The 27891-nt window shown below is 46.2% G+C and overlaps 1 protein-coding gene across 1 annotated transcript; it reads right to left on the bottom strand.

The window, feature by feature from the left end:
• Positions 1-221: 221 nt before the first annotated feature.
• LOC121739434 (fatty acid synthase) lies at positions 222-27891 on the bottom strand. The gene is made up of 17 exons (XM_042131913.1): positions 27615-27891; positions 24416-25413; positions 23778-24098; positions 23071-23574; positions 15280-15984; positions 14041-15003; positions 13319-13933; positions 12067-12276; positions 11172-11305; positions 10668-11088; positions 10395-10582; positions 9790-10062; positions 9336-9535; positions 8942-9139; positions 7696-7911; positions 5698-6422; positions 222-660 (listed from the first exon to the last, which is right to left on the bottom strand). The coding sequence occupies exons 1-17, from the start codon at positions 27772-27774 to the stop codon at positions 313-315; spliced, it is 7179 nt and encodes a 2392-aa protein (XP_041987847.1). The 5' UTR covers positions 27775-27891; the 3' UTR covers positions 222-312.

Genomic DNA, 27891 nt, shown 5'->3' with positions numbered 1-27891 from the left:
CTGCAGACAAAATGCCCACTAAGATTACAATATAGGAATACATCGAATTCCAAGAGTACATACGTTCTCGACGCAGCGAGTACCCCCCGGAGGTTTAGTTCACTATTAAAATGTAATAATTTATCACTGTAAAATATCACATGGCGTCGAGCTGAGCTCCCACTGACGAATCCTCCCGCGGAAACGAGTAACTCCGCCTGGTCCCGACGCACAACACGACACGGCACGACATCGTCCCACACTGAGAGTCTAGGGCTCGGCGGGCCCGCAGCGGCGGCGGCGGCGGCGGCGGCGGCGGCGGGCGCGGCGCCCTCAGCGGCGCAGCAGCGCGGTCACGTGGTCGGCGATGGTGCGCGCGTTGTCGCCGGCGAGGATGGAGCGGTGGTCGGCGGGCAGGCGGCGCGCCGTCAGCGGTCCGCAGCACACCTCGCTCAGGCCGTAGTCGTCCGCCAGCGCCACGTAGTTGTCGCTCGCCGAGAACAGCGTGACGGGCGCGCGCAGCCGCCGCGCCGGCTTGTACTCGTGCGCCACCACCAGCTTGCGGTAGAAGGACTCGGCGGCGGCGCGCAGCGCGCCCGGCTCGCCCGCGCCACCCAGCAGCGCGATGCAGCGCCCCAGCCGCTCCTCCCAGCTGCCCAGCCGCTCCAGCTCCGTCGCCAGCTGCAAATAAAATAACAACACATGCTAATTCACTCGAGGGCCCTGATTCACAATGCGTAATTCGACTCGGATTCGGAAATTTCATCGCGCGACATCCAATAAACGATCGCCGCCCTAAGCATTGACCGATGACCGCACGGTAAAGTTTCCGAATCCGAGTCGAACGAGAATCGTGAATCGCCCTGCTGATCAGCATGGAATTTTTAAAAAGGTCGATCTACTATATCAAATCTTCTAGTTCGATCGGGTATGTGCGGGAGTTCGAGTCGATGATAGCATCGACAGATTTACAGATTTTAGTATGGCATTTGATCAAATCGACCGTTCTATCTTATTGCAGAAATATTCTATCGCAGCTATACATAAAGAACCTTTATCGATGGTTTTCGTCTTACATACGCAGGTCGCAAGCAGTAGCCCATAAAGGGTTCATATTGTCAAGCTGGATGTCGGTGCTATCTGGTATACCACAAGGATCCAGAAATGTGGTCTTTAACACATTTAAAGACCTAATCTCCCAGATTATGAAGTTGAAAATAATTATGAACATAATATTAGGTCCTTACATATTATGGAATTGGCGTTTTGTTGTAGGCCACTTTGATCTCAAATACCTCCTCTTTGATTAAGAATTCCAAATTCAAAATTATATATTAATTTATTTGGTACATTCAATGATGAAATTTATGTTACTACCGCAGCTCTTCTGCGCACTAGACGAACGACAATAATTAAAATAAAAACAAAATAAAAGTCTCAAAAATGCCTTGGTGTGTGTTAAGATAATGCAAAAATAATTCCAGTAACACTTTGAATGCAACGGAATAACATTTCATCGGTATTAGCATTCTTATTTAATCATTTCCAATTAAAGTAGTAGATTCAGAGAGTAATGTAGGCAGAATACAGATCATGTTAAGAAGACGATGAATGAAGTACTCACGTAGACGAGTTTGTATTTTGGTAAGTAATATTTAAAATATTACGTACATTATAATAATTTTATTATTGTATTTGAAAATATTAAGTAATTTAAAAAATATAATTTATCCACTTAGGGTGGGCTGCACCAACTTACTTTAACTATAACTGTAACTATAACTTTAACTACAATGCAAAATGTCAAATCTTTGGTTAAAGTTAAAAATGGACGCCATCAAGACGCCATATTTAACCATAACCGTAGAGCTCGACAAGGCTTTAAATGCACGTGGCGAAAAAAGGAACTAACCCTGTTATCATACAAAAACGCCATTTTTGACAGTTCTCCTTTACCAGCAGCGCCCCCGCCCACGTTTTTATAAAGCCTTGTCGGACCAGCAACGTCTACTGTCAAATTCTGTGGTCAAAATTAATTTTGACCACAGAATTTGACCTTAAGGTTAAAATTAAATTATTAGCTTTAACTATAACCATAACTTTGACCATAACTTTAACCACGCCTCCGGTGCAACCCAACCTTATTCAAATAGATTCTGCATTCATTCGAGTGTAGGCACAAAACTGTGTCACTTCTGCGGTACTGGTCTATAATAGCAATCACCACCCTGCCTCCCATGGTCCCACCACGCTCATGCCTCAAGTGCGACTTGTTTTTTGTTTGCAATAGCGGCTTTAATACATAGTACTTATTAGCTCAGTGTTCAGAACAAGCCCCGGGGACGACCCGAGGCCAAAATGAATAACGAAGTATGCTATTGTGGAAGCGGATCCATCGCAAACGACTTCAGAGTTAGCAGCAGGCTTAGGTGTAAGTGATAAAACTGCTTTAATCCACTTAAAGCAAATTGGGAAGATAAAAAATTTGAAAGGTACCTCATGAATTGAGTGAAGCAAAGCAGAAAACACGCGTCGACTGCTGCGTTACATTGCTCAACCGACACAATAATGAAGGGATTTTAAATCGGATCATTACTTGTGATGAAAAACGGATCCTTTACGATAATCGGAAGCGTTCGCCGCAACGGCTGTCTCCTGGAGAATCAGACAAATCCTGCCCTAAGCGAAAATTGACTCAGAAAAAGTTACTTGTGAGTGTTTGGTGGACAGTGGACTAGTGCCGGTGTCGTTCACTACAGCTTTCTAAAATCTGGCCAAACGGTTACGGCAGATATCTACTGTCAGCAACTGCAAACCATGATGGAAGAACTAGCTGCTGAACAACCAAGGCTGGTCAATCGCTCTAGGCCACTGCTGCTTCAGGACAACGCTAGATCACACACTGCACAACAGACGGCCGCAAAACTGGAGGAGCTGCAATTGGAATGTCTGCGACATCCACCGTACTCCCCGGACCTTGCTCCAACAGGTTATCATTTTTTTTGGAATTTGGAAAACTTCGTACAAGGAAAAAATTCAACTCTGATGTGGCAGTCCAAACCGCATTCAAAGAATTTATTGACTCTCGTCCCTCCGTTTTTTTAGCAAAGGGATCAGCGAACTACCCTTAAGATGGCAAAAATGCATCGATAACAATGGTACATACTTTGTTTAAATAGGTAAGTATATTATTATTTATTATACAAAAAAAATCGACTTTATATTCCTCCCATACAAAACGCCAATTTCATATTATGTAAGGACCTAATAATATTATTTATTTATTTGCTATGAACAGCCAACAAAAGTTACAATCGTACGTGCATAATATAAACATGGATTAAATATTGAATCACGGTTATTGCACTTTTAATTAGAGGCAATATACATCTTGCTATTAAAATCGGTGTAGAATCTAGTTATAGACTAATTAGATGACAGATGCTGTCATCAAGGCAGATGTGATTTGGAAGTGATAGAGATTGTACGATTGGATGTTAATAAAGGTTTATGAAAGTGTAACTGGTATTTTCTTCATGGTCCATCAGGAGCCGGATAACAGATGAGCTGGCCTATACTATGGAAATATTGTAAGCGGAGTTACATGAGTAAGAATGAAAAAAATGATGTAAGAATTGTTGCTATTAAAATTTAAGGAAATATTTGCCGGGCTACCTTGGCAACAAGTAAACAAGAGTTGAAAATATTGGATCAATGTTTATAATATAATATCATAGTATTGGATAAAGTAGAAGATATATTTGTATACAATGGAAGGAATTATTCGAGTACAAAAACATATTAAAATTCAAATTTTGAATGATTATGAAAATTTCCAAGGGTCTAATAAAGGTAAAGTTACACGATCTCATATTAAAGTAAGGCTCGAAAGCTTAGAGAAGGCATGGTCTCGTTTCGAAGACAATAATTACGAGTTGATAGAAATGGGGGAATTACCACACGATTCTGAGTACCTAACAGACAAAATATTTGATAAAATTAAAGAAGTGTACTATGAATATAAAGGAGAGCTAGAGGATATTCTTATAAAGGAAGTTATTGACCCCACCGTTTCTTCGACTAAAGTAAGAGACACACTGTCAATTAATCTGCCTACCATTAACTTACCAACGTTTTCTGGAAGGTATCGTGACGTGGGATCTTTTAATTATTTACTTAGTTACACAGAAGTTGGACGGAGAGTCTAGAAAACTGTGGGAGCACAATATTAGTAATGATTTAGAGAATTTACCAACTTTAGATGAATTTTATACATTTTTGGAAAACAGATTTAGAGCTTTAGAATTTTTAGAGCTGAGAGAGCGGAAGACGATTGTAGATCAGAGACAAAAGACACATGCCTTTGCCACAACTGCCGTGATTATGCAATGTTCATACTGTAAGATGAACCATACGTTGGACCAGTGTACATCGTTTTATAAAGAAGATTTTGACACTAGATTACAATTTATAAGAAATAATAATTTATGCTTTAATTGCTTTAGCACGTATCATAAAGCATCATCATGCAGACGTCTTAGGGCATGTCAGCGTTGTAATTGAAATGAGAGACGATTGCCAGGTGTGGTTTAGCAAAGACAGGTATATGGCCTTTGGATGAGGTTCACGGAGAGAGTAATTATTATAACAATGACGAGGTCAAAAACCGACAATTGCCCCAGGTAATGTTGCCCACAGCCCTAGTTAAGGTGAACACTGAGAATTCCAGTACGACCTTGAAAGCATTACTCGATCAGGGCTCTCAAGCTTCAATTGTCACCGAGAGAATGGCAGAAATTTTAAGTCTTCAAAGGATACCGGTAGAAGGAGCTGTAACTGGTGTAGGGGGAGAGGATTAGAACGTGGCTATCAAAAAAATGGTAGAATTTAATATACAGTCCACTGCTAGTGATTTTAATTGTAACATACAAGCCTATGTTCTGAGTGATCTACCGTCAACCCCCGTGGTAGAAGTTACACACATCGTTGATTGGCCAGAGTTATCATCCTTAAAATTAGCAGATCCTCGTTTTGACAAGCCTGGTAAAATAGATGTTATATTAGGTGCTGAAATTTATGGACGTATTTTAAGAAATGGTATTCTTCCAGATACGTCATACAATTTAACGGCGCAAAATACTCATTTTGGATGGATATTATCTAGTAGGGTCCCAGTGATGTCGCAAGAATTTAAGGTAGGATAGATTAATGTTATTTATAATTTGATTTTGGAGAACATTTATTAAAGAGAATGGCGTTGTGTATTTTTACATTTGGTAGTATATTATGAACAGTTTATTTTAGAGTGTTTGTGCAGGGAGAAATTTAGTTGAAACTTGTTATAACAATATTATAATGATTGTTATTAGCACTGTTATGTCACCGGCCCTCGGTACTGTTTCACGGTGGGCGGTTTTATCAAGGTTACGAATGTATTTATTACATACATTCATGGTGGGCGGTATGTAGAATCTAGTTATAGACTAATTAGATGACAGATGCTGTCATCAAGGCAGATGTGATTTGGAAGTGATAGAGATTGTACGATTGGATGTTAATAAAGGTTTATGAAAGTGTAACTGGTATTTTCTTCAATCGGCTAAGTAGAAAGATAATAAAAAAAATGTAAATAATATTAAACTAAATTAAGTATATTAAATTAAATCAAATTTTTATTAATACAATTATGCCGAGTGAACTAGCCCGGACGGCCCGTACCTTGTTGGCGTCGACGTCCTTGAAGAGCTGCGCGAAGTAGGTGAGCGCGTCGGCCTCGTCGGTGGCGGCGTTGCGCGTCGTGCGCTTCTTGGTGGAGCGCATCGTGTGCGCCGCCACGAACGAGTGCGAGCCGTCGACGAGCACGAGGCGCGTGTCGGCGCCGGCGGCCTCCAGCTGCAGCGCCATCTCGAAAGCGACGGCGGCGCCGTACGAGTAGCCCAGCAGCGTGTAGGGCGGGCGCGGCTGCTGCGCGCGCACGCGCTCCACGTAGTAGCCGGCCAGCGCCGCCATATCGGTGAGCGGCGCGCCGGCGGCGCATTGCAGGCCCATCACGGGCGCGCGCACGGCGGCCGCCACGGGCCGCAGCAGGTCGACCACGCCCTCGATGGGGTGCACCATGAACACGGGGTCAGCGTCGTCGGCGGCGCTCGGTAGGCGCACCAGCACCTGCGCCGGCACCAGCTCGCCCGTCGCGCCGAACTGCACGGGCTCCGTGGCGGCGGGCGCGGCGGCGGGGGCGGGGGGCGCGACGTCGGCGGCGGGCGCGTCGTCGCCGCCGGCCAGCACGCGCAGCTTGCCGAACGTGAGGGCGCGGATCTCTTGCACGCCGAGCACCACGTCGTAGCCGCGCTCCAGCGTCTGCTTGATCTCGGCGCCCATCAGCGAGTCCATGCCCAGCTCCGCGAGGTTGGCGCTGTCTGATATTTTGGATGCGTCCTTGATTCCTGAGTGAAAAATAATACTAGTGAGCGTCGTAATTTCTATTCGTGTACTCGCGTCTTTCGCGTTGTGTTCGAATACAAAAATAAGAGAAATATTATGGAGCGCTAATGCATGTATAATAAAAAAATATAATATTATTACCACAACTTACTACATTCACAATATTATCACAGTAGTAACGATGCACGCATACATTGCTTAGCTATTTGGAAATGTTAACCTTCTTATCACATTTATTTTACATATAGTTTTGAACTATTGTCTATTATTCTAATGTATCCCAGCAACTGTAGCTCTACCATGAGTTTAAAGCTATAGTATTTTTCGATACTCGATACCGACTACCGTAAATTTTTAGTATGGCAAATTTTACAACGCTTCTAGCGGGCAAATGCGAGATCCGATGACATTTCAATATTAAAAAAAAAATAACCCACCTTGTGAGAAATCTGATTTCTATAATCTATACCATGAAAACTAGACATATATTGGAAGCCTATACAAGCTTAAGCTGGGGATGTTTAGTATACCCCAAAGAAGCTTTCATATAAAGCACTGACGATTCAAAGGTTAGGTAAGCCGGTAGGGACATTTTAAAATATAAAAAAATAAAGCTTCATATTTTCCTAACTAAGCTTCGCAGGTATTTTATTTTGCACTAAACTAAATGATTTAGTTCTTGTTGTCTAAAATATATTTATAATTAACCTAAATAAGTAATTTTCTGGATATATTTTCTTTTTCAAAACTTTAAAATGGCTGCAGTTTCTGAACCCACCGCTAAAATAAAAAACACTCTTATTATTTTTTTATCAGTTTTACCTAATGTAAAAACTCTACTAGGTTTCAATGACACTCGAGTGACTACAAAATTAGCACCTTCCCCTCCCCTACTATAGTACTCGTGTGACATTAGGCTGGTTTTACAGTCACGCGTTTCGGCAGCGCCGTCGGAGCGCGCGCGCTCGGATATGTATGGGGGTAGTAGTTGCGTTTTAAAGTCCGCGCGCTTGAGCAGCGCCGTTCGTCCATACGTTTGTTACAGCTTCGAACGCGCGCGCTCCAACGGCGCTGCGAAACGCGTGACTGTAAAACCAGCCTTAGTTTTACAAAAAAATATGCCTATCCAGATAGGTATACAGGAATAAAATTTTATATATCATGTCGCAAAAACGATGCATACATTATGAAAATGTTTTATGCGTAAAATCATATTTTATAAAATTAACGGCATAAAACTAATTTGAAGCCTATGACAATGTAAATTCGACTGACCGAGTATGTTGGCGACGGCGTGCACGAGGTCGGCGGAGGGGGCGGCGGCAGCGCGGCGCTTGTCGGCCAGCACCATGCTGGCGGCGACGGCGTGCGGCCGCGCCAGCAGCGCGCCCAGCGCCTCCATGCACGACGAGATGCGCTGCGGCAGCGTCCCGCCCACCACCGCCTCGTCGTCGCCGGCCCCAGCCATGTCCGCCACCAGGCCCACCTCACCTGCCCAGACACGTGTTACATTATAATTTATTTAGGAAACGAAAATTGGGAGGCAAATAGTTCGCAAATATCGGACCCACAATCACTGGTTTGCTGTTGGTATGACATCGACGATGGCATACCACTGCTACTAGACTTGTTTTTAATGAAATGCCAAAAGCCTTTTGGATTGGTTGTAAGAGATTCCTCAATTGATTGCAAGTAGGTATTGTATTCCAATTTCGAGAGGTCATTCGTCATCTCTCGCAAGCGTTCAAACTCCAATTTATCAGAAACGTTACCGTATCTACTGTACTTCCTGTGATATTTATATTTTTGAGCAATTTGATAAGCTCTTTGGACAACCAGATAGGGTGATCTTTGCTGGTCTTTACTGAGTATGTAGGTATGTATTTTTTACAAAGATCTGAAATAATAGTGTAAAATCGGTCAACAGCTCGATCGATATCGACGTTTAACAAATTATTGTCCCAGTCGGTAGCTAAAAGTTCCTGATATTGGTATAGTCCGCAAACTTGAAGTGTGTCCAGCAAGTCACCAACCCACCTGGTTGGTGGGTGCCTGATACATTGAGTGCTTGCATATATTCTTGACTACTGGGACTCCATTCTATACTACTCAGGTTAAAGTCACGCACCCAAAACCAGGAATCTATTCTGCGGACTTGTTGCCATAATCGTTTCAAATTTGTCACAGAAGGTGGACAGTTGATTATGAAAAGAATAACCTAATGCTTCGGCACATAAGTAAAGAACACACAGGTGGAGATTTAATTTACGTGATCTTTTTAACTTCACGGTCACCCACAAATCCTGACTGTAGACAGCCACGACGGCTGCCTATTAAATAGATACAAATTAAACTACTATTATTTATTTAACTTTGCATTGTAATTGGTTAGCAATGTTGGGTGTTCTCGAATGTCGACTTTTTTTAAGTCAAAACTTCTCTCGTCTAGTCATTCGAGATGGTAACGCGAAAATATTGTTTCAGTGGGCATCAGGTAAATTCATGTAAAGGCGGTACTCACCGATGGCGCCCCACTGCACGGCGAGGCCGGGCAGGCCGTCGGCCTGGCGGCGCTCGACGATGCGCTCCATGGCGGAGTTGGCCAGGCCGTAGTTGGACTGGCCGGCGTTGCCGCGCCCGCACGACACCGACGACCACACCACGAAGTACTCCAGCTCCGGCGCCAGCGCGCGCGTCGCCGCGTCCAACGCCAGCGTCGCTGAGATTATAATAATAATAATGAACATTTCTGAAACATCACAATTAGTCGATCTATGAATTATTATTAGCGATATTGTATACTCATAGGAGTAGCTCTGTATACTCGCTATTGGCGAGTATACGGAGGTATACTCGCTAATATCGAGTATACAGAGTTAGTCGTGCTAGTCTACCCCACGTAAAACGGTACGTACTGTCGATCTTGGGGCGGGCGACTGCGCGGAAGTCATCGGGCGTGAGGTTCTCGAGGAAAGCGTCGCGCAGCACGGCGGCCAGGTTGAAGACGCCGGCGAGCGGGGCCAGCGCCGCCGCCTCGCCCAGCAGCGCCCGCGCGCCCGCCGGCGTCGCCGCGTCCGCCGTCGACACCGCCACCGCCACGCCGCGCGACCGCCATCTACGATCACGTCAGGGGTCGGGTTATATGACTTTCCATGAAAAATCGCGCCTGGATGCTATGTTATAGGATGTAGAAAATCCCAGAATCGCCAGGAATGAAATTTGTACAATGGATTGACAATTAAATACAATATAAATAGATTGAATTTACGACTTTCCCAAAATGCTAGACAAAGACGAACATACATAGTTATCCGCCGTTCGAATATTTTTATTGATAAGGGGCAAAGGTATAAAAAGCAGCAAGTTTACCTGCGTATGCACCAGGCCTGGTAGCCGGTGCGCACGCCGGAGCGCGAGTTGAAGACGAGGGCGCGCGCACCGCGCGTCACCAGCCACTGCGCCAGCTCCAGGCCGAAGCCCCCGAGCCCGCCCACCAGCACGTAGCTGCGGGCGGGGTGCATGTACACGCGGGGCACGGCCGCCACCAGCCGCGCCGCCCCCGCGCCCGCGCCCGCACCCGCACCCTCCTCCTCGCGCACGCGGATCAACACCTTGCCGATGTGCTTGCCCGTCGCCATGAACCTGCGCACGGAAGTGGTCATCGAAGGTGAGTTATCGGTAGACTCATAAGAAAACCGTAGTTTGACTCACATAACTTTGTAGTTTGTAGAAGGAACCCCTAGATAATTTGTAACTAACTGAGTTCCGCCGTTTTGTTTTATATACTTTATTTTATGTATGTAACGAGCATCCAATATATTATGCTTTAAAGTTTAAAATGTTACAATAGGGATGTCGACGAGGTCAGACTTTTCTGATTCAACTAGAGACGATGGTAAAAAATAAGTTTGATGTATTTTTGTTGTTATGACTTACGAGTACCTTTTGAAAACCTATGCAATTTATAAACATACCGAAAAGCGTGCTCGAGCTGTTGATCGCCGTAGACGGTGGCGGGCAACGGGCGCACGGCGCCGTTGGCGATGCCCTCCGTCACGCAGCGCACCACCGCGCGCTTGTCCTCGCTGTCGTCGCCGGCGTCGAACAGCGCGTCCAGCAGGATGCCGTGGAACGTCGTGTTCTTCAGGAAGATCGCCATGCCCTGCGACGATAGCGTCGTGTTAAAATCGCCCAACGCCCCGAGCGTCTTCAAGTTAATGCGTCGTACGGCGGCGCGAGCGACTCACCAGGGCGGTGTCGTTGGATAAGTCGAGCTTGCCGATCTCGAGAAACCTGCCGCCGGACGCGAGGCATCGCACGGAGGCCATCAGCTGGTCGCCGGCGAGCGAGTTGAGCACGAGGTCGACGCCGCGGCCGCGCGTGCGGCGCCGCACCAGCTGCTCGAAGCTCGTGTCGCGCGAGTTGCCGATGTTATCCGGGCACAGGGCGGGGAAGCGCTCCAGCAGGAAGGCGCGCTTGTCGGCCGTGCCCACCGTGGTGAACACCGTGCAGCCGGCGTGCAGCGCGATGGCGATGGCGGCCTGCCCCACGCCGCCCGAGCCCGCGTGCACCAGCACCGACTCGCCGCGCCGCATGCGCCCGCGCACCACCAGCGCGTAGTACGCCGTGCCGTACGCCACCGGCACCGTCGCCGCCTCCTCCAGCGTCCTGCGGCGGAAAACGACGATTAGCGAAATTGTCGCTTCTGCATCTAGCGAACGAGATCCTCGCAGCTAGGGTAGGCGTCCTACCATTTGTCGGGAACCTCCCACAGGAAGCCGGGGTCGGCCTGCAGGGTGGTGGCCAGGCCGCGGGCCTCGATCATGCCCATCACGCGCTTGCCAGTCGACGACCGCCCGCTGAACTCCAAGCCCATGATGCAATCCTATCGGGTGAATAATAATATTTTTTTTTTCTTATCGGCAATTGAAAGACACTTAAAAAATAGAAACATTGTTGAAAGAATGACTCTGATAGCTTAAAAATTCACCAAGATTTGGCAATTCAAATATCTCATAAAAAAGATCTGCCCGAAACGCTGCATACAAAGTGCTACGAAAGTATGACGTCAGTCTTTCGTAGTTTGTACGCATCGGGAGACAACTTTGTTCGACAGGTATATTAAATATTGCGTTTATGAAAGTGGTTTCATAACAAAAGTTGCTTTTAATTGCATAAGTTATCGAATTGTATACAAATATTAGGAAATTTAATTGAAAAAAAAATTCGACTTGAATATCCAACTTTGAAGGCGCATAAGAAAAAAAGAATACAAATGCTATCAAGCTGAAATTTTGGGACCACTTATTTTTTACCGTGATTTCTTTATTTTATTAACAAAATTCGCTAATCTTTGACCTTGTCATCATCCCTATTCGCCTAACATTCCTGCATCGCGCTATCGAAGTTTTCTGAGCGCGTCAGTATATATACGACAGCTGAAATGTATCACGAGGGCTCCGGCCTGAACGAGCATAATACCTCGCCATCCCACAAATACATTATACAATATACACATTAATATTTAACTCTTAATTTCGTTTATATAATTAATTAAACAAATAAATAATATCTCCTACTTCTATAAGAAACATTAGCAACGATAGTCTCCGAGTCGTAGAGGGAGTGTCAGCTAGGTAGAGGTACCTGCTCGGCGAGGTTGCCGGGCAGAGCGTCGGGCGGCAGGCGGCCGGTCGCCAGCATGATGTCGCGGAAGTTGAGCGTGGCGTAGTACACGCGGCACAGCTCCGTGCTCGCCGCGCGCTCGAACAGCGCCGCGTGCCGCAGGTCACTCTCCACCCACCGCAGCGACGACAGGTCGCCGCGCGTCAGCGTGTTCACGTACGCGTGCTCCACCTGCGCGACATCCGATACGTTATTCAGTCATATTATTATATTACAATAATTCAAATATCTCATAAAAAGATCTGCCCGAAACGCTGCATACAAAGTGCTACGAAAGTATGACGTCAGTCTTTCGTAGTTTGTACGCACCGGGAGACAACTTTGTTCGACAGGTATATTAAATATTGCGTTTATGAAAGTGGTTTCATAACAAAAGTTGCTTTTAATTGCATAAGTTATCGAATTGTATACAAATATTAGGAAATTTAATTGAAAAAAAAAATCGACTTGAATATCCAACTTTGAAGGCGCATAACAAAAAAAATACAAATGCTATCAAGTTGAAATTTCGTTAGTTTCTTCAATTTAAGTCCCATCTAAACCTTCCTAACTATGAGGCAAGATGTAATAAATTTCATTTCCTGCCCTTATATCATCGCAGAGACATTTCCGATTTGGTTTATTTAAGTAAAATATGAACAACATTATTGATGCTCCAGATCTATTATCTAAATTTAATTTCAATGTCCCCAGAAGATACTTTCGAAATTACGTACCGTTCCATGTCCCACCCTATAAAACATTCTACAGCCGCAACTCATTTGTCTGTAGAGCTAGCGCACGTTTTAATAATTTTTATTTAGATAATAATATTGACGACATTTTTAAAATAAAAACATCTGAATACTGTAAGCTTTTATCAAATGCCTATTTTAAAAATAAAAAATAAAAATTGTTACATACTTTGTATTGAGTAATAATTTCAATTACCTGTTATTGGGTTTTGTGAGTGCTGTGGTGTATTATTTCTTAAATTTTGTAATATTCTTACTGATATTGACTGTTGTTTCTTAATTTGTTTACCTATACTTTTCATGTGGAGTCACTTGACTCATAGCTTATGTTATACTTTACGTTTTACCTTTACTTGCGAAAACTTTATAATTGGCTTTATGTTTTCTATTAAAATTGTACTCTTACTGTATTTTCTGCAAACTGTAAGTTTTACGAATAAAATAAAGTAAATAAAAATAGAGTGGGGGACGCGACCGACCTGCAGCTGGGCGTCCATGGCGTCGGCGAGCGGCAGGTGGCGCATCGTGCCCCAGGCGCCTGCGCGCAGCACGTTGACGGCCAGGTCCAGCTGTGCCTGCTTCGCATACGCCGGCGCGTCCAGCGCGAACGGCGCGCCGCCCGGCACGTGCCACACACGCAGCGCGCGCCCGCCCGCCTCCTGTCGCAGGCACGTGCCCAGCCCCAGCACGCCGCCGGTCGGCGCGCGCGACACCGCGTGCACTCGCAGCCCGGGCTCCGCGTCCGCCCGCGCCAGCGCCTCGCGCAGCGTGTCCACCCACTCGTACTTCTCGCCGTCAACGTCCACCACGACGGTGGCGGTGGTGGGCTCGGGTGCACGCCTCAGCAGCACCAGCTCGCAAGTGGCGGCGGCCTGGCGCGCGACCACCAGCAGCCCGGCGCCACCCAGCAGCTCCCGCGCCCCTCGTTCCGCGAGCGCCCCGCGCGGCTCCTCCAGCAGCAGCAGGCCGCGGGGCGCGAGCGCGGCCGCCAGGTGCGCCAGCACACCCGCGCCGTGCCGCGTCAGCACGTCCGCCGCCAGCACCAGCTGGCAATCCGTCTCCGGGGTGCCGGTCCGAGCGTCCTTGTTCGTCACCTGCAGCCGGAAGAAGATGGCTTGTAGCGAAATAGACTTCACTCGGACGTTACTCTTTTACGGCAAGAATACGTTCGATCAATAAGAGCAACGGTCGGCGTGCTCACCTTAATACCGTGCGGCTGCATGGCGGCGGCGGCGGCGGCGTGCTGGGCGCCAGCAGCGACGCTGGCGTCGGCGCGCACCTGCGGTTCGCCCTCCAGCACCGCCAACGCCAGCGGCGACAGCAGCGCCTCGCCCGCGCGGTCCAGCGCCGCCTCCACCGTGCGCAGCTTCACCGAGCCGCAGTTCTCCATCACCAGCTGCAGGCACACCGCCAGCGCGTCGCGCCGCGACCGCGCCGCGTCCTCGCAACTCGTCGCGCCGGCATCGTTCGCCACGAACGCGACCCGCTCCAGCTTGGGCGCGGGCTGCGGGTTGGCGCGGCGCGGCGCGAGGTTCGTCTTCAGGCCGCGGAACTCGACGCCGCCGCACGAGATGACGTCGACGTCGCGGCGCACGCGCACCTCCAGCTCGGAGCCGGTCGCCGCGGCGGCCTTCAGCGCGCGCACCTGCGCCGCTGGATCGATGACAGCGCGCTGCAGTCGCGTGGGCAGGTACAGCTGCCGCGTGTCCACGCCGATGATGCAGAATTGCAGCATCGTGTCCATGAACGAGACCCAGTTGTCGTTCCACGCGAGCCTGCCCACGGTGCCGCGCTGGTCGGACGACACGATGCCGCGGAAGACGCCCCGGTAGTTGTACCCGCGGAGGCGCAGCTCCTTGTAGATGTCGTCGGCCTGCAGCGGCGGCTCGTCGACGGCGGCGTCGGCGGCAGCAGCGGTGTCAGCGGCGGTCGGCAGGCGCTCGGCGGCGGCGGGGTCGGCGAGGCGCACGCGGCCGGTGACGGCGACGCCGCCGCCCTCCGCCACCTCGAACTCGCCGGTGCCCTCCAGCACGTTGATGAGGAATCGCACGGGCGCGTCGCGCGACACGATGGTGGCGCGCTTGAACTGCACGTTCTCCAGCACGATCGCCGTCTCCTCCGGCTTCTTGTTGTGCAGTTTGGCCACGGTGCGCCACACTAGGGTCTGCCGATCATTAATGTCATTAAACTAGTTTCTAGTCACTAGTTTCGCAGTGTGAATTTGTCTTAACATAAAAAATACTCTTTATACTTATCTATATTTCAGGTATTGTAATCTATACGAATAAAATTTAATTTAAAATTTTTTTAGTCTCGCTAATACTCGAGAACGGCTGATCCTATTTATAAATTGTAGTCTCGAAATATTCACTGTAGAGAGGGAAACGATACAAAAATCACTGGGTCATCGAGTAACTGAAAATAAAACGTATCGACTGACCAGGTATCCGGTGGCGGGGAAGAGCACACGGCCGTCGATGTCGTGTCCGGCGATGAAGGCGTCGTCGGCCTTGGACAGGTCGTACTCGATGACGTTCTCGCCGGAGCGCGCCGACCCGTAGTCGGCGACGCTCCACTCGACGGAGTGGTCCCACAGCACCTTGGAGGCGAGGGGGGGCGTACCGCGCGGCACCGGCCACGCCACCGGCGGGTAGAGCGCGCCCACCTGCGGCTGCGCGCCGGCGCCGTACGCGCGGCCGAGCGCGCACAGCAGGTGCACGAGCGCGTCAGGCGCGTCGCGGCGCACGAGCGGCACGTGCGCGGCGTCAGGCAGCGCGCGCTTCAGCACCGCCTGCAGCAGCGCGTGCGGCGCCAGCTCGAGCACGAGCGCGCGCTCGGGCACGTGGCGCAGCGCCTCCGCAAACCGCACCGGCGACAGCAGGTTGTTCACGTGGTACGCCGCGTCCGACAGCCGCGCGACGTCGGCGTCCCACTGGTCCCGGGGCAGCGAGGAGGAGATCCAGCGGGCGGAGCGCGGCCGGGGCTCGGGGATGATCTTCTCGAGGCTGCGGCGCAGCTGCGGCGCGGCGCTAGCGATGTACTTGCTGTGGAAGGCGAAGCCCGAGCTGTTGACGCGGCGCGCGAACACGCCCTCTGAGCTCAGCTGCCCCACGAACTTCTCGATGGATTGGGCCGGCCCCGAGATCTGTGTGATAAAGGTACGTTTGTTACTCGTTTACTGCTCACGTTCTATAACGTATTATAATCGTCGAGCATTTTTTTTTTTGTACTTAGACCAAATAATTCGACACCAGTAATATACACTACACTAACTCGAATTTTCCAACAAACAACTTAATTTAACTAAACTTAAGGACAGGCGTATATATTTAAACTGCATTTTCTTTTTAAAAATAATTAAAAATCATGTTAACTCACAGACCTTGTTAGAGAAAATAACAAAATAACGCATTTGAGGTCATTTCTTACGTTCTCATAATTTATTTCATATAAACTAAAACTATGCCCACTCAAACTACGCGAAACACAGCCTCTTCAGGCGAGTACCCAACCATTGCAATTAGAATTTACACCATATAGACCCTTTTTGCAATGCTATTAATAAAATAAAAACATATAAAACCGAAATATTAAAATAATTAATGAAGTACTAATAACAATAAATTGTAAAACCAGCGGGCCTAAAATGGTCGCTTTGAAGAATCATGATATGACTCATAATATGATTCATTTTTCTAAAATCGCAAAATGCAACTCTGCTTGCAATTCATTTCTGTATTTTTGTACTGATTTGACATTTGTCAAATTGTCAGTTTTGACAATTTATTTGCTGAATTGATTGAGAGGAATTGCTAAATGTGACCATTTTAGCCCCGCAGGTCATACGACATGATGTTGCTTATTAGTGTATAATATGTTATGAGTGTCTGTAAATTTGCAGAACTAGTTTCTGATCCCAAGACTTTGTCGGAGGGCTATGGTACATTATAACTATGATAATGTGGGGACACAATATATTGTATATCGATGTGATCATGTGTCGTTATATTATATCGATGTTCGATGCATGTGGTAAACTAACATGTAAAATATCAGTGTTCTTGGTGCGGCAACCCGAGTGCTCGCTTGCGTAATAAACGTAATCCAGTTAGCAAAAGGATTTTATTTATGAACACTCATTCTAGTTACCCTAACGTAATAGTATAAGGTCTTTTTATTGTATACGTCTTATATGTAACAGTACTTTATTATATTGTGACTGTATGTATCCATACTAATATTATAAATGCCAAAGTGTCTCTGTCTGTCTGTCTGTCTGTCTGTCTGTCTTGCTTTCACGCCAAAACTACTGAACCGATTGCAATGAAATTTTGTATACAGTTATTCTAGAGTCTGAGAAAGGACATAGGCTACATTTTGATGTGGGAAAATATCTTATTTCCATGAAAATTTCGATAAAAATGAATTCGCATTGCGCGTGGCCAGCGCTCATCCCGGGGGTCCTGGGTTCGAGTCCCGCAGGCGGAACAAAAAGTTTTCAATTTTCCTGGGTCTTGGATGTGTATTAAAATAAAATTTCAAAAATCTCAAACATATTTTATGTATAATATTATAAAAAATACAGAAATATATCGATGGAATGAACATTTTAGTTCTAATACGATTCAACAGATGGCGTTTTTTTTTTACTTTATTGTAACATAGAACTAATCATACTTATTAGTTAGTATGTTTTTGTTTATAGTTTTTAATACGTTAGAATATGATGTTTAATCCATACTAATATTATAAATGCGAAAGTATCTCTGTCTGTCTGTCTGTCTGTCTCGCTTTCACGCCAAAACTACTGAACCGATAGTAATGAAATTTTGTACACAGATAGTCTAAAGCCTGAGAAAGGACATAGGCTACTTTTTAACTGGAAAAAGGGGTTGTAAGGGGGTGAAAATGCGTAAATTTGGTCAAATTAACTTAGTTCCAAAAACTTAAAACAGATGGCGCCAAGAGTCCCCTAGATCGCGCTATTGCTTGCTCATTCGTATTTCTATAAGAGGTGGTACCATATTGAGCTAGATTTTTCGATTCTTTCGATTGTTATACACGTTATTAACTAATAACTCACCTACCAACTTAGACATCAAATTCAAAAACAACAGCGCCAAAACTACTGAACCGATTGTAATGAAATTTTGTACACAGATAGTCTAAAGCTTGAGAAAGGACATAGGCTACTTTTTAACTGGAAAAAGGGGTTGTAAGGGGGTGAAAATGCGTAAATTTGGTTAAATTAACTTAGTTCCAAAAAACCCAAAACAGATGGCGCCAAGAGTCCCCTAGATCGCGCTATTGCTTGCTCATGCGTATTTCTATAAGAGGTGGTACCATGTTGAGGTAGGTTTTACGATTCTTTCGATTGTTATACACGTTAATATTAACTAACAAGCTGTTGCCCGCGACTTCGTCCGCGTGGACTTTAGTTTATAGCGCGCGGTGTCAACAAAATTTGTGTCAAATTTAAAAACTTTTTAAAACCCTGGTAAGTGGTACCCCTCTTAGGGCCGCGTTACACCGGAATGGCAGCGCTGAAAGTGCTCGCCTCGCCGCTGCCATTCCGGTGTAGCGCGGCCCTTAATTAATCAAAATACCCAAAAACAGCTGTGCAGTGTGCACATAATCTATACTAATATTATAAATGCGAAAGTATCTTTGTCTGTCTGTCTGTCTGTCAGTCTCGCTTTCACGCCAAACGCCAAAAGTATCTCTGTCTGTCTGTCTGTCTGTCAGTCTCGCTTTCACGCCAAACGCCAAAACTACCGAACCGATGGTAATGAAATTTTGTATACAGATAGTCTAAAGCCTGAGAAAGGACATAGGCTACTTTTTTACTGGAAAAAAGGGTTGTAAGGGGGTGAAAATGCGTAAATTTGTTCAAATTAAGTTAGTTCCAACAATTCACAATTGCGCTGACGCTTGCTCAAAAGTCTTCCTATAAGACGTGATATCATCTTACATTTAAGTTTCGATTTTTTTCGATTGTTATATCTATTCTACGGTATTAAATAACTCAGTACTTTATCTGTGCAGTGACGTAACCTTAAATCTATCAATGATAAATAGTTTATGGGTAAAGTTGTGTAATCGGAGGGCTAAATAAGCTTTAAAATTTGGCATAAAATATAAAGTTTAATATAAAAAAATGAAATACTTATTGTGTGCACACTGCACAGCTGTATTGATTTAAGGGGTACCAGGGTTTTTTTTATAAAAGCTTTTGACACCAATTTTGTTGACATCGCGCGCTATAAAGTACTATAAACTGAAGTCCACGCGGACGAAGTCGCGGGCAACAGCTAGTTCTAAATAAAGAAAAATAAAAGAAATAAAACCGAAAATCTGTTCTATCTGCCGAGTCGCTTATAACTTTACGACTCAAGCTGTACTGTTTTTGCACTTTCATGTCTTCAAATATTATTTAGCCGATAACTGGCATTATAGCTCCTTATCGGCGATGTTTTTCTTTGGTAATGCCCCTTGTTTGGTATCGCGACCTCCCGTGAATAACCACGCTAACACGAGTTAAGATGACGCCGCGTTAAAGCAAAAAACCGTGTGTTTTTAGATTGCTTGTTTTCTATGAGAGGCCGGCCCGGCAGCACTAAAAATGGAAAGGGCGTAGCGACAAAATGGTTTTTGTCGCGTAATTTAAAAACCATAAATGCATTTCATATAAGCTATGGCCTATGGGCAAATTAAAGTGTATGTTTGAACACACATGACACAGACAATCTATGTACAAATTTTGGAAGCTTAAATCACTCTCCTCTGTTGGCAAAATAGGAATCCATTTTTACAGAGGTCTTTTTGGTTGATTATTCTGTGTTATAAAAGTTGACCAATCATGTTATGCTATGGGTAATTCAAAGACAAAAACATGATGAATACTGACAATGAACTTTAATTTCTTAGCTTTAGTCATTGCTGAGAAAAATCGATATCGCTACAGCCAAATTATCGAGGCGTCGCCATAAATGCCTGCAGTATGTAGATAAGTATCTGAGAAATTACGTCACTACATAAATAAAAAAATATAATATGAGAAAATCACATTGATATGAGTAAAATAATAAATATAGGCAATTTCAAAGGGAAATCTAAATTACATAAAAGTTATTACGTTTCTTGCTAATTACAAGCCTCTTCTATAAAGGAGGTATTTTTTAGTTATAAATTGCTTATGTCGATTTATTTGTGACTACGTTCGCCAATAGTATAATGTTTTAAATACATATGACGAACGATTAGAATACTTCAATATCCAGAAACTCGAGTATCGTAGGTGGATAACTGATCAGATGTTTCTTTTTAAAATGTTAAATAACTTATATAACAGTCCTGACTTCCTGTCACGAATAATGTTTTCTGTTCCGAGACCTAGCTCTAGAAAGCGAGAGGTGTTTTCTGTAAAGGGTTACAGAACCAATTTAGGCAACAAGCTGTACAAGGAGTTTGATGTTGACATTACCACTCACAAACTTGCCCCTTTTAAGCGAGTGCTAGCAGAAATCCCCTACCCAACTTAAACCGCAGGGATCCCTGCTTGGGCCCCTCTTATTCGTCATATTTGTTAATGACATTGACCAATGTTTTAGCTCGTCCCAATTATTGTGCTTTGCCGACGATATGAAAATCTACAAGCGCATAACGAGTCTCAATGACGCTCATCGTCTTCAGGCAGATCTCCGTGCACTGGAAGTTTATTGTATCACAAACCGTTTAGACCTTAACCCGTCAAAATGTTCCGTTGTTACCTTTACGCGAAAGAAAAATAACATTACTTACAATTATCGTCTCAAAAATCATCCGTTACCCAGAACTACCACCATTAGGGACCTTGGAGTTATCCATGACTCGAAACTATCATTTAATTCTCATATTGATCATGTCATATTATCAAAGGCATCTACAGCTCTTGGCTTCTTAAAGCGAAACTCTAAAGAATTTGTTCGCGCAAAAATCATCAAGGCTCTTTATTGCTCTCTAGTTAGAAGTCACCTCGAGTATGCCTTCCTTTGGAACTCTAGGCATAAAATTTACATTATTAGAATTGAGAACATCCAAAGAAAATTTATACGTTACCTGTGTTTTAAGACTAATCAACGGTTTAGTAGTTTTAATTATAAGTCGGTCTATACTAAACACCACCTACTTACCCTAGAGGACCGTCGTGTTATTGCTGATGTGTCTTTTCTTGTAAAAATCCCTTCGAATAATCTTGACTGCCCCAACCTATTATCTAAGTTGTCTTTTAAAATTCCTACTAAGTCCTACCGTCGTCATGTCCCTATCTTCCTACCCACTAGTCACTACCCACACCTACTACAGACAGAACTCCTTCATGTATCGTGCAAGCAAGCTACTTAACTCGGTTCCAATATGGATATTGATATTTTCAATTGTAATGTTTCAGCTCTAAAAAGATCGTTATGCAAGCACTTTGTCGATCAAAAATAATTGATTGTTGATGTTTATCTCTTCTGTATTGTAATGTAAGAAATAAGATAACACTAAATAAATAACTGATATTCTTGTCTAAAGTGTAAATTGTGTTGCAGTAGTACGAGGGCTGCTATTTATGTATCCGGAACTGGCCACTTACAAGAACAATATTTAAAAAGTAATTACAACATTTGAAAATAGAACTCTTTGGTTGAAGAATACATTTTGTTTCATGTGACTGTCAATTATTTTTCCATTGTGGCGTCATTTTGAAAATTGCGTGTCTTCATTTGCCATGGATTTAACGCGTGAACATTTTCGTGCAATGATTTACTACGATTTTCGGCGTGGGCTAAATCAACAACAGTGCTTTATTCAACTCACCGCAACTTTTGGAGATGAAGCACCATCAAAAACCACTGTTTATCACTGGTACAGTGAGTTTAATCGTGGGCGGTCTATGCTCACGGATGAAAATAAAGAAGGTCGCCCAAAAACAGCTGTTGTCCCACAAAATATAGATGCTGTGCGGGAACTAATAATGCGTGATCGTCATGTTACATATCGCGAGATAGAGGCGTCCTTAGGCATAAGTATGACGAGCATACATAAGATATTACACGAACATTTGGCTGTAAAAAAAATATGTTCGCGTTGGATTCCGCACAACTTGACAATCGATCAAAAACGGGCTCGTGTCGATTGGTGCAAAAAAATGATAAAAAAATACAACCGTGGTACGTCAAAAGCCGTTTATAATATCTACACAGGTGATGAATCTTGGATCTATGCATATGACCCCGAAACTAAACAACAGTCAACGGTGTGGGTGTTCCAAGATGAGCCGAAACCAACAAAAGTTACTCGTGCAAAAAGTACTTTGAAGCAAATGGTCGCCTGTTTTTTTGGAATTAATGGACATGTGGCTACAGTGCCATTAGAGAATCGTAAAACGGTTAATTCTGAATGGTATACGACCATTTGTTTACTAGAAGTCTTTGAAGAAATAAGAAAGGACAACCGACAACGCAGAATCATATTACATCACGACAATGCTAGCTGTCACACCTCAGCTGAAACAACTCAGTTTTTGGAGGGTCAAAAGATCGAATTGACTGGTCATCCGCCGTACAGCCCTGATTTGGCACCTAACGATTTCTTTTTATTTCCATACGCGAAGAACAAATTACGTGGTCAACGTTTTTCGAGCCGCGAAGAGGCTGTTGATGCGTTCAAAATGCACGTTTTGGAGATACCTCAATCAGAATGGAAAAAGTGCTATGAAAATTGGTTCCAGCGTATGCAAAAGTGTGTCGATCATCGCGGCGAATATTTTGAAAAGCAATAAAACCATATTAAATGATATATGTTTGTTTCTTTTTTTAATTCCGGATACATAAATAGCAGCCCTCGTACTAGGTATCCAAAAAATATTTAAGCCAATATACTGTAAACTATTACTTTTAGTGAAAACTTCTAATTGGCTCCTTATTATGTATTCCGTTTTTTTAATTTCATTGTAACAATAGCTGTAAAATTTCCATGTATCTTAAAATAAAATAAAAATAAAATAAATGTGCGATATTGTCATCATCGACCTCATAAAATCAATTTCGCTATAAATATATTATTTGCATGCTGAGTCTGCCTGTAATTGGGTCTGCACCTCAATAAGGTTCGTGTTGTAATCTAAGTGAAATAAGTTTTTTATAAGATGTAGACCTGCTGGCAGACGAAATAAGTAAAAAAAATATATATTACTCATAGTACTCACTGTGACGCTGTCGTTGGAGTTGTGGCAGGCGGGCACTACGTCGGGCGGGCAGCGCTGCACGCACTGCTCCCAGGTGAGGCCGACGGCGGCCATGGCGCCGGGCGGCAGCCGCGCGTCCGTGATGCTGCGGCCGCGCCAGTACGCCGCCAGCACCGCCTGCTCCGCCGTCAGCGTCTCGTCGGCGTACGCGCACCCCACCTCGCCCACCGAGTGGCCCAGGATGCCGGCGGGCCGCACGCCTAGCGCGCGCAGCACGTCCACCAGCGCCACCTGCACGGCCGCGATGGACACGAACGAGTTGATGACGTCATCGAAGGCCGCGTCCGGCGCCGCCGTGAGCACGTGCACCAGGTCCACGCCGTGCGGCCGCAGCGCCGCCGCCGACCGCTCCACGCTGCGCGCGAACAGCGGCAGCCGCATCAGCGCCCGCCCCATGCCGGACCACTGCGACCCCATGCCCGAGAACACGAACCACACCGGCCGCGCCGCCCCGCTCTCCACCTCCTATACAACGTTATATAATGTGAAATTATATCATCCCCAGAATATTCCCTTTCACACAATAAAGTATTATCAATTTTCAGACAAACAGCTTCAGTAAATAAATAATTAGATAAAACGCGTCTCTACAACTCTATTATGACTTAAAGCTATACTTATATAGTATTAAGTTGTTATATATTTATTTAAAAATCAGATCGACTCACAAATATTTCCTCGTGCGCAGGTTCCGTGAGCAGGCGGTACCCGCGGTGGGCGTGGCCGGGGATGTTGTGCGCGTGCACGGCGTCCAGCAGCGCGTGCAGCGGCGCCGAGTCGGCGTGCGCCGCCGCGTGCGACAGCAGCGCGCGCGCCGCCTCCTCCGTGCGGCCCGACGCCAGCACCAGGCGCGGCGTGTCGCAGCGCGCCGCGCCCGCCGCCCCGCCCGCCGGCTGCGACTCCAGGATGATGTGCGCGTTGGCACCGCCGAAGCCGAACGAGTTCACCGCCACCAGACCGCCGTCCCACGGCGTGTTGCGGTCCACCACCTGAAGCGCAGACCCCACACTTTTTACATTCTATTCCGATGTTCACTTATAAGACTATTATTAATATCTTCAGGGCAAAATAAATTACAATTTTGTTGCTCTAAATTAAAGTAAATTCCGCTACTAATATTCCTATCCTTTTAAACTAGAAATTGCAGCAACCGAACACGAGCCGAGAGTGCTGGACGCGCTATCTCATTTGTCGAGATCGAGGGCCCGACCGGTTTCTCCGGACGGTCAAGAAACATCCAGCACGAGCGACGAAGACGATTCAGTTTCACCACGAATAAAGTAAACGAAAAATCGACGATAGTAACCTTGATCCTTCCGTCGCTGAGCGCGGGGATGTCGGGGTTGGGCGACTCGTAGTGTAGGTTGGCGGGGATGAGGCCCCGCTCCATGGCCACCACGACCTTAGCGATGGAGCACAGCCCCGACGCCGGCTCCGAGTGGCCCATGTTGGACTTGACGGAGCCCAGCAGCAGCGGCGCGGCGCGGCCCTCGCAGAACAGGTCGGCGATGGCGTTGACCTCCTGCGGGTCGCCGACCTTGGTGCCGGTGCCGTGCGCCTCCACGTAGGCGACGTCCCGCGGCCGCAGCCCCGCCTCCGCGAACGTCTCGCGCGCGAGGCTCTTCTGCATCTCGCCGATGGGGAAGGTGATGCCCTGCTCCTTGTGGCCGTCGGTGTTCATGCGCGCGCCGCGCACGGCCGCGTACACCCGGCGCGCCGCCGAGCGCCGCTGCACCAGCACCGCGACGACCGCCTCGGAGCGCACGTAGCCGCGCCCGCCCGCGTCGAACGCCGCGCACCGCCCCTCCGGCGACAGCATGCTCAGCCGGTGGAAGTTGAGCGAGTTGGCGGGCTTGAGGCACAGGTTGCAGCCGGCCACGACGGCCGCGTCGCACTGGCCGGCGCGAATGGCCTGCACCGCCTGCGCGAGCGCGAACAGCGAGCTGGAGCAGGCGGTGTCGACGGCGTACGAGGGGCCTTTGAGGTCGAACGTATAGGAGATGCGGTTGGGGAACATGGCACGGCAGCAGCCCGTCAGCGCGTAGCCGGTGATCTTGTCGGGGTCGGCGGTCCACAGCTCCTCGGTCTCGGAGTTGGAGACGCCGACGTAGACGCCGGTGCGGCTGCCGCGCAGCTCGGCGGGGCTGAGGCCGGCGTCCACGATGGCCTCGTGCGTCACCTCCAGCAGCAGGCGCAGCTGCGGGTCCATGAGGTGCGCCTGCTTGGCGTGCACGCCGAAGAACGTCGCGTCGAAGTGCGCCAGGTCCTTCAGCTTGCCGTTGCGCTCCGGGAGCCCATGGAGACCTGCGCCAGATCATACTATAGTGGGTGTTAGCGTTATATATACATTAAACATTTTAGAATTAAGACTGATCCTCTATACTAGTTACTACTACCGGCTACTCTACTGCTGTAAGTGTGTAACTTTAAATATGGATAATTAATCTTTGTGTAATAATTTATTATAATAATTGATTAATAGAGCTGCTGGAAATGTATTTTTAGAAGTAAGAACTAAGAAGTAATATATTTGTATTAAATTGAAAATTTATTTATATTATTTTATTCGTGTATTATCGAATACCGAGCAAAGCTCGGTCAAATAGCTAGTATTAATAATATGTAACAGTTTCTATCGCATCAAAAAAAAACCTGTTAGGTTAGGTTAGGTATAGCAGAATTAATTTTAAAAAGAGTCTTAGTTGGGCTTCTGGAAATTACACTGATAACTGATTGTTCAAAAAGTTTTGTAAACTAGTCCTGTTTGCAGCAAATCTTCAGTTACTAGTATGTAATAGGCAAAGGAGATTTCACTACTATTAATTCACGGCCCTTGTGCTACCGCTACCGGAAAAACAACAAGTGCGATGCAGTTTACAGGGAAACAACAGCCCCGGCCATACTACCTGTATCTAGTAGTAGTCTAGTGGACATGAGTCAGTAGTCACTGGGCGTCCATTTACCTGTTGATAAGGACTAACGAGTAAAAACACAACACTACAGGAAAATTGCCATCGCACATCTTGTTTTTAACCGACTTTCAAAAAGGAGGAGCGTCCTTTATTAGCAATTTTTCTAAATTCTAGTTTTAAAACTTGATAAATGATGATGCAATCGTTTTGGCTAAATTTTATCAAAACAATAGAAATAACTAGTACTGAAAGGCGAATGACGTCACTTCTGCGCTTTAAGGCGAGACCGCTCTAGCGACTAGCGTACGTTTGTAAGACGACAGTTCTATGGTACTGTCGTCTTACAAACGTACGCTAGTGGAATCAGATTTTTCATAAGCTAGGTAAAGAATAAAAAATTAATATTGCAAACAAATGGAAAAAAATCGTTTTCTTAATTTTTATACATAAAAGTAATAGATAATATACTTAGTAGGGACGTCAACATGATCCAGGGGGGGCAGCTGCCCCCCTGCCCCCGCGCGCCCAAATACGGCATACGCCCAAGCAAGTATGCCATATTTTTAACCGACTTCCAAAAAGGAGGAGGTTATTAAACGTCAGATAGCATCCGTAACTAGCTACAAACTTAAACACAGGCTTCTAATTTAAGTAATTCAGACTAAATTAATTGAAGTCGTGTTCAAAAACCGTTTTTTTCTAATTACCGTAACGTATCAAACCGGAGAATGGCCGAAGTATAAATTTTTATCAAAAATGTATATTGATTGAGGTGAAATTTAACACAATGTAGCATGCGCCTTCGTTTAAATATTATTTTTCTACGTTGCAGTCACAAGATAATGATGAAAATATTATTATTAATGTCTAATATAGTAAAAATGAACCATCAGGCATCATCCTCTACTAATTTTAATCTCGTTGCAATCGTGCCTCTCGATGATCTACGACTGAATCCGAGGGGCGAGGTACTACTATGAGTTGTTAAACTAATATGTATTCTGTGCTATGAGACTGAGTAGTGAGTATTAACAATTAACTATTACTTATATTACATTTACTACTGATTGCTAGGTAATGTAGCTAAGTGCGACACGCGATTGATATCAAGTCGACAACTATACAAGATGACCGCGAGACTCTCATTTGTACAGATTATTTTATTATTGGTTTTAAATTTGTACAACATCCTATTTATCTGGTGGTGTCATGGTCGAGGTCAGGCCGATGTCGGCGCTGGCTGCTGCTGCCTGCCGGTCGCCGGACGCCGACGTCCGCGGAGTCTCACATCTCTCGTAAATGTTACATAATAATATACAACTAAAATTTTATTTAATGGTGTTCTGCACCACATAACGCGGTCGTAAATCTTTTTAACATCTAGCTGCTATTTCCTCGAATATGAAACGGTGCCGCTTGAAAATAAAATTAAGAGCGGTATTAAAGCTCTTCAACAAAGACGACTCGGCGGCGGCGGCGCCGGCGCCGGCGGCGCAGGGAGCCGAGCTCGATTAGTGGACAATGGAGGATCCGGCCGCCCCGCCCGGCGATGGGCTCCGCCCCTCCCGCCGCCGGGCCCCGGCGCGCACGTACCTGGCGTCCAGCGGCGGTCGTCGGCCGTGACGAGGTCGACGCCGGCGAACAGCTGCTCGGCGAACTCGTCGATGTTGTCTGACTGCGGCAGGCGGCCCGAGAGCCCCGTCACCACGATGTCGTCCTCCGCACGCGCGCCGTTAGTCACCGCGCCCGGCATGATGAGTCTGGAACGGTCGTGCGATGAGTGAACACTGAACACTAGACGGTAATCGGTATCGCGAGGAGTGCGTGCGTGCGGTGCGTGCGGGCGGGCGGCGGACTGTGAGGCTGCGGC

This window comes from Aricia agestis, chromosome Z, assembly GCF_905147365.1.
Source record: "Aricia agestis chromosome Z, ilAriAges1.1, whole genome shotgun sequence".
Classification (NCBI taxonomy): Eukaryota; Metazoa; Arthropoda; class Insecta; order Lepidoptera; family Lycaenidae; genus Aricia; species Aricia agestis.
The sequence above is the reverse complement of the archived record's forward strand: the minus strand, read 5'-3'. Positions and strand labels throughout refer to the sequence as shown.

Coding starts and splice junctions, on each gene's coding strand:
- LOC121739434 (XM_042131913.1), bottom strand. CDS start 27,774: ATGCCGGGCGCGGTGACTAACGGCGCGCGTGCGGAGGACGACATCGTG. Junction 12,277..13,318: donor CCATGGACGCCCAGCTGCAG/GTCGGTCGCGTC, acceptor GATGTCGCGCAG/GTGGAGCACGCGTACGTGAA. Junction 10,583..10,667: donor TATCCAACGACACCGCCCTG/GTGAGTCGCTCG, acceptor CTATCGTCGCAG/GGCATGGCGATCTTCCTGAA.